The following is a 7,340-nucleotide window of genomic DNA, read 5'->3' as shown; positions in this document are numbered from 1 at the left end:
GTCGGTCTGGGAGAGAAGAGTACTTCCGGGGGTTGGGACGCACGTGTCGAGGTGAGCGTGGGGGCGCTTCCGGATTCGCTGGCCGGCCCTGGGGGCGGGTTTCCAGCCCGCCGGTGAGTTGGGGGGCTGGCCTGACCCTGCGCTGCAGGGCCGCGCTCAGGGAGGGCGGGGGGCTCCCTCTGCCGCCGGCCTCGGCGTGGACGCCGCGCTCTGCTCAGGCCCTAGATGGTGCCGGGATGGTGAAGGCCAAGGGACTGACCCCCAGGCGGGCCCCGGACGCCCCCGCGGCTGAGCCAGGGCTTGTCAGGAAGCTAACACGAAAGAAGAAGAAGAAGAAAAGGTTCTGGAAAAACAAAGCGCGAGAAGTAAGCAAGAAACCGGGAAGCGACCCCAAAGTTGTGCTGCGACCTCCGAAGGCCCCGGCGAACTTCTCCCAGAACTGGAAGGCGCTGCAGGAGGTAAGGGGCCGGCGCTCGTTTCCCCGGCACCGCGGAGGGCGGGAGGCAGCTGCTCAGGGACTCTCAGCATTGGTGTTTCTGTCTCCGTCTCCCTCTCCCTTCCTGTCTCTGAAATCAGTAAGAACACTTAAGGGGGGGGGGGGGGGCGGCTTTTCCCAGACCATTTGAAAATGAATTTCAGTGCTGTGGATAGGAAGAATATGAAGATGCGATGGGGGGGGGGGGGGGGAGGCTATACACACATGTAAGTTTTTTCAGTCTCTGGTGCGTGATATCCAAATTAAAAATTGTCATGTGTTTTATTTTGGGTCCCATTAGGTGCTGAAACAAAAATCACAGACCCCGGAAAAGCCTCTTGTTATCTCTCAGATGGATTCCAAAAAGCAGCCCAAAATTATCCAACAGAACAGAGAGGCAAAGAGAGGATCTCTGTCAAACAGAAAGGTGCCAGCACCTCCCACAAAGGCCAGTGGAGCAGAGCACAGTGAGAAAGGAACCAAGAAAAAGACAAATGGTGACATTTCCCCAAAACAAGGGGACATCAAACATAAGAAACGGAAAGCTAAGGAGGTGACTGCAGCCTTGACTCCAGCCCTGCCCACTGAGTAAGTACTGGGGGTCTCTGCCCGAGGACCAGCCATGGTGACGGGCATAGCCTCCTCTGCCACCCCACTGCAGCCCGCTTGTGGTCTTCATTGCTGAGGACAGAGTCATAGCGACTAAGGCCTGTCTCCTTAAGAAGCCGAGGATGGGGCCCTCCTTCAGTCCCTCCATCACCTTGCTCTGATGCTGTTTGTTTCTTTGGTCAATAGCTGTTTCCCCTCGCCTAGAATGTAGGCAGAATGAGGGCAGGGCCTGTTTCATAGCTGCTGTATCTCCAGGGCCCAGAGCAGAGCTGGGCACTGAGTACCCCCAGTGAAGATTTGTGGAATGAGCGAATGTCAGAAGCCAGGAAGACCTGAGTTTGAAGCCAATTCCCGCATCTTGCTAGTTGGGTGGTTTGGGACAAGTTCTGACGTCCCCTGAGCTTCCCTGTCTGTGTTTTTGGCGGGGGGAGGTGGGGGTGTCTGTGAGATGGGATATACTGGCTGAGTGACCAGTGGTTACCCAGCAGACCCTGTGATGGTCACTCACATGGGGAGGACCAGGAGCCAGTGGCCGCCTCTGAATGGCTCAGCTGGAGGTGGCATGTTTGTAAGTCAAGCTGGCTGCATGTCGCAGAGGTGTCGAGGACAGTTGCTAAGGGGGGTAGGGACGCCGCAGTCTGGAAATAGAGCAGTAACCACAGGCCCTCCCTGCTGAGGCCGACGGTCATGTAGGAGAGACAGACGGTAAATTATTTCAGTAATTCTATAAGCGTGGTTGGAAGGAGTAGGTCCACTATGTGGGGTCAGAAATATCTCTAGGAAATGACATTTAATCAGAGCCTGAAAGGTAATTTAGCAGGCAGAAACTTACATCCCTGCATGGACATCAGAGTCTGACTTGAGGGCTACTGGTCATTACAACATGGTGGGGTTTTGTGTGTCCATTTTATCAGCATTTGTGTTTACATATGTTTCCTAAATGTTTGATACGTGAACATACTATTTTGTAACTAAAAAGGAAACATTAGCTCAGTCATTATATCTCGGTGGAGGGTTGGGCATTTCTATTTTGTATTCTTTACGTTTACTTGCAGTTCTTAAATTTCAGATAATGAGCGTATTTTTTAAACAGAAAAGTGATGAATGGAAAAGTGTCCTGTGATTAAAATAGCAGGAGCTGCTGGGCCTGGGAGTGGGCATTCAGGCCAATGGCGGTTAGGGCGTCTCCACTAACCATACAGTCAGCCTGTTTTCTCTGCCTTTTAGACAAGACATCTGGTTCGATGATGTTGATCCGGTGGATATCGAAGCGGCCATAGGCCCAGAGGCAGCCAAGATAGCGAGGAAACAGCTGGGTGAGAAGGAGAATGGTGTGGCGCTGGTGAAGGAACAGGCCTTCAGCGGGTACGTGGCTGGGCCTAGCGGGAGGGCAGGACTGCCCCTCTGCTCACCCCTCTGCTCCAGCTGGACTGGGCAGGCACCTCCTGGTGTCATAGAGCTGGTCACAGTGGTGGTGGTGGTGTCAGTGGAGAGCTTTTGTTGCCAGTTCCAGGGTACTGGATTAAACTGGAGCCTTTGGTCCCTTTCAGCCTGACAAAAGCCTTAGCCATGGACTGTGAGATGGTGGGCGTGGGCCCCACGGGGGAGGAGAGCCTTGCCGCCCGCGTGTCCATTGTGAACCAGTATGGGAAGTGTGTCTATGACAAGTATGTCAAGCCAACCCAGCCGGTAACTGACTACAGGACGGTGGTCAGCGGGATCCGGCCGGAGCACCTCAAGCAGGGTGGGTCATTCCCAGCTAATGAGCTTAGAAAGGATAAGCAATGACCAGGTTTACTGTCCTCTTGGTCCCTTTTCTGGAGCATTCCCCATAGCACAATTTCTAACAGTCTCTCCTCCCATGGGGCGAGTGGTCTTCAGATGACTCTCACCCTGTGTGTTTGTACCTCCACACCTCAGAGCCACCCAACCTGAAGACCAGAACACTGTCCCTGAATTGTTCTGGGTCACTAGGCAGCGGGGACTGAAATGGAGGCCAGTGAGGGGGGTGGGAGGTGAGACAGGTCCTCATGGATCTTTGTGACGACTTTGGGAAGCCATGGGAAGGTTGTGTGGAGCAAGGGGCCTGGTCTGCTTCAGGCTCTAGCAGATTCTGTCTGGCTCTGGTTGTCAGAATAGACTCAAGGGCCATGAGAGTGGAGATAGGAAGACAAGGCATGGCTGGTGGTGACCTGGTCAGTAGGTGGCTGTAGGTGACATGCAGCCCAGCTTGGATACACCCCAAAGGCCGTGTCTGTGGGGCTTGCTGATGGGATGGCTGTGGGAGGAGCAGAGAGGCATCCGGGATAATACTGAGGTTGGAGACTAGAAGAGATCCTGGAAACTTTAGGGATCGAGGCCACTGCTCTGTGAGGGAATGGCCACTGGGTCCCTTTTTCCTGTGCACACAAAATGTGCTGCTCCATACCCCAGCCTGTCCAGCCTGCGGGTTCCAGGCTCTAACCGGTCCTGCTTGGGTCAGGATGGTCGCCACAGCCCTCCTGTTGGGGATTGGGGGGGGGCTCCCAAGGGGTCCGCTGAGAGAGCAGGGGGACTGCCCCAGATGGTGGGAGGTAAGGGCCAGAGCGACACCTCCCACCATCTGGGGCCAAGGACCAGCCTGTTTTTGTCTCCAGATGGAGAGACACAAAACACCAGCCTGGTTTTTTAGCAGATTCAGTGGTCAGTGGGCAATGCGAACCTCTAAATGCCCACTTGGGGGTGCTGCGCTGGGGGGGGTGGACTCTGGCCTGTCTTCTTCCAGCTGGGGTGCAGGGCCCTTGTCCCTGGTGGGTGGATGGGAAGGCCATTGGCCCTCAGTTTGGGCTGTGCGGGCCTGAGGTAGCTGACCCCGGATCAGCACTCAGCCTGCCTGTCCCTGAGGTATGACCAGACAATGGCCAGATTTGCTGTCATTCAAAACTACTACTTTGGTTCGATTTCAGGAGAAGAATTTGAAGTTGTTCAGAAGGAAGTGGCAGAGATGCTGAAGGGCCGGATTCTCGTGGGACACGCGCTGCATAACGACTTAAAGGTGCTGGCCTTTTGGCGCCCGCTGCCTAACACTCCACCTGCGTGCACCTCGTGGGCGGGGGGGGGTGGCGGCAGTAGTCTTTGAATCCGTTCCTATGCTGGGAGCATCAGATACACTGAGTTCTCCCTGTGTTTGAGGAGCAGCCCTAGCATTGCCAGGCCCCCCGCCCACTGCTCTAGCACCTTCCACATAGACATAGCCAGGCCACTGCCCCTGCAGCCTTCACTGTCCATGTGAACGGGGCTCCTGTGAGGTCAGAGCCCCTTCTGTTGGGAAGCGGTCTGGGCGGCCACTCGCAGCCACGGCCGGCTCAAAGGCTGTTGTGATGGACTTGGGTGGTAGGCTAGCTCAAGGGGTCCACTTCTGATGCCGCAGAGGCTGATGCCCCAGCCTTTGCTCCTTGAGGGTCTATCCCGATGAGAGCTGAACCATGGGGCAGGTGGAACTGGAAACTGCTGTGCCTGGCTGGGTTGTTCAGACTGTGTTCCATGGAACCCTGAGTGCTCAATGTTCAGGGTCCACTCCATGGTGGCATCCACTGTCTTTTAAAATAAACCTTGAACTACCAGGAACTCACCAGTCCTCTGCCCACTGAAATGCCTTGTATGCCCACCTCCGAGGCCACCTCCCTGTTGGCCTGCGGCTCCCTCCTGAAGACTGCTAAGGTTGTAGATGGGCCACTGCAGCCTGTCACCAATCCTGGTTCCAGCATGTGACTCTGCTCAGATACAGGCACCGTCTGCCTGCCTGCTAACTATGGCTTAGGCCCCCACTTCTGGTCTCAGTGTTGTTTCTATTAATGTGGTGCTTATTGTCAGGCATCATCCTGAGTCGGCATGATAATTTTCTTTCAGAAGTTCAAATTTGTGTCAACTCTTTATTTTATTCGTGCGTGTTACATTGGAATTCCTTGTAAGGAGTCATTTGAAATTAAGTTACAGCCACAAACTAAAAATGGCAGTGACCATCACTGTCTTTTCTTTCAGGTACTTTTTCTTGACCACCCAAAAAAGAGGATTCGGGACACACAGAAATACAAGCCTTTCAAGAGTCAGGTGAAGGTACTTAGCATGGTCCCCTTTGTTGTGGTTCTTTGTGTTTTGCTGGTTCACATAATTGGAGCTTCTAGTCCCTGGTAGCTGACTTATGGGCAAAAGGGGTTTTGTTTGCCCTTAACCCAACTAAAAGGAATCTTGAAAGAAAAAGTTTTAAATGTCACCCTTAGAAGTTTGGGTGACCTAGGGTAGGTTATGCTCACCTCTGATCTCTGAAGAGACCAGCAGAGGGTGCTGAGGGCACAGCCTGCCCCTGAGCTGAGCGGGAAGCAAGGCTGGAGGACAGAGATGCAGGTTCCTCCCGCCCTCACTGTGGCCTGGCAGGGTGTCACCAGCCACAGGTGCTTCCAGTGAAGGTCACTTGGGTTGGGGTGCAGAGCCTGCAGCTTGGGCAGCACCTGCAGGGGCCTCTGCCCAGTGGGGCTGTGTGCTGTCCTCTGCCTCCACAGAGTGGAAGACCATCCCTGAAGCTGCTGGCAGAGAGAATCCTAGGGATCCAGGTGCAGCACGCAGAGCACTGCTCGGTGAGTCTCCTGGGGTGTCAGTCCTCGGGATTGGGGGCCATCCTGTCACCTGGTGGCAGACACAGTGCGGCCTAGGCAACTTCTTTAGAAAGCTGCTGGTCCATAATAAATGACCTGGCACAGCGGGCTCACAAAGGGTTAAATTCTGAACGTTTACGTTAAGCTAGCACAATACTAAAAAACTATTGTAATTGTTTGGAGAAAAAGTCCCAGTTAGGGCTGTGTGGCCCGCGCCAGTGGCCCCCTTGGCCCTCTGTGACAGGTCCTGAGATGTGGGTGCCAGACTGCTGGCCCCGGAACCCATCCCTGCTGCACTGTGGCCATTAGCCCTCTGGGCTTTTTCTGCCCGGCGCCTTGTGCCCGGGCGCCAGGCTCAGTGGCATCAGGCTCAGGGTGCACCATCCGTCCACCAGCATTCTTAATGTTCGGTGTTGTCTGAGGCTCCTCACGAGGAGCACGCTGGGCCTGCACGCCTTCGGGCTCTTCCTGAGTGGGGCACTGAGCTGCAGGGGCGCAGTGAGGGCCCTGTCACCGTCACTGGAGCACTGCCCTGCTTGCTTCCTCCTCCGCTTACCCAGGGTTTGGCTTTCAGGCTCAGGAATTGTGGGATTGACTGTCATGTGGCCATGCGTGTGACCTGCTGGGACAGTTATGGGGTGTTCTGTCACCTAGATTCAGGATGCCCAGGTAGCAATGAGACTCTACGTCACGGTGAAGAAGGAATGGGAACGCACGGTCCAGGACAGGCGCCCCGCGGCCACCGTTCCAGACGTCGGCAGGGACAACATGTAATGGGAGCCACCGCCCCACAGCAGCATCTCTGTCCACAGGCACTCATGACCAAATGACAGGACAGATCAAGTCTCCCCACAGTGGTGACAAAATCGTGGCAGCAGGGGATGGGGCAAACATGCTGCCGGGAACAACCTCTTCCCTCTGATTTCTCCATCTAAGACCTGGTCGTGCCCTGGGGGACATGCTGCATGGTCAGCAGCACTTGCCCTGGGTACAGCAAGCAGGTGGTGGTGGGGACCCATGTGTAAGCACCTGGCCAAGCCCCAGAGTCAGGACATCAGGACAGGAGTTGGGGCTGTGCCTACACCCTCCTGTCCCCGCCCCTGTGGCAGCCCTCTTGCTGGGTTTCGCTGCATCCCAAGGCAGGAAGTACCCAGTGTTCACTGGTGATGTGAAGATCTCTGCCAGACTCGAGGAGCCCAGACCGGTGTCTGCAGCCAGCTCAGCCACAGCCTCACTGAGGAGTTTTCTGTAGCCTACTTTGGATTTGGAGACTTCTGATGGTGTCCTTCTCTCCCCACCCCCCACTTGCCACCAAATTTAAACTCGAGGTCATAGCCCTCAGGTTGTGGCCCCTGAGCATGGTGATAAGTTATTGAAGTGCCTCTCCCATGCTGGGACCGACATGCTGGCCTCGGGCGATTGGAGCTAGAAAAGTGGGTTCCCATGGGTAGCCTGGCCCAGGATCTCTGAGAACAAGAGTGGGGAGCAGCCAGGTGCCCGAAGCCCAAGGCTTTCTTGCACTTCCTGACAGGTACAAAAAGGTCCAAACTCACCAAGGAAATGATCGGACATAAATGAGGTTTTTACTTGAGACGGAGCTGATGGAGCCTGTTTCTTCCCTTGTT

General features: G+C 55.1%; 1 protein-coding gene across 4 annotated transcripts; it reads left to right on the top strand.

The window, feature by feature from the left end:
- Positions 1-5: 5 nt before the first annotated feature.
- REXO4 (REX4 homolog, 3'-5' exonuclease) lies at positions 6-7,306 on the top strand. 4 transcript variants are annotated; one of them, XM_081151577.1, is made up of 9 exons: positions 6-113; positions 219-458; positions 777-1,063; positions 2,312-2,449; positions 2,635-2,828; positions 4,030-4,118; positions 5,105-5,179; positions 5,623-5,697; positions 6,370-7,306. In XM_081151577.1, the coding sequence occupies exons 2-9, from the start codon at positions 237-239 to the stop codon at positions 6,487-6,489; spliced, it is 1,200 nt and encodes a 399-aa protein (XP_081007703.1). In that variant the 5' UTR covers positions 6-113; positions 219-236; the 3' UTR covers positions 6,490-7,306. The 4 variants fall into 4 exon arrangements, with proteins under 4 accessions (XP_081007703.1, XP_081007704.1, XP_081007706.1 ...); XM_081151578.1 differs by having other exon boundaries at positions 15-51; XM_081151580.1 differs by having other exon boundaries at positions 26-458.
- Positions 7,307-7,340: the final 34 nt, after the last annotated feature.

The sequence above is a fragment of the Miniopterus schreibersii genome (assembly GCF_964146895.1).
Source record: "Miniopterus schreibersii genome assembly, chromosome: 11".
Classification (NCBI taxonomy): Eukaryota; Metazoa; Chordata; class Mammalia; order Chiroptera; family Miniopteridae; genus Miniopterus; species Miniopterus schreibersii.
The sequence above is the reverse complement of the archived record's forward strand: the minus strand, read 5'-3'. Positions and strand labels throughout refer to the sequence as shown.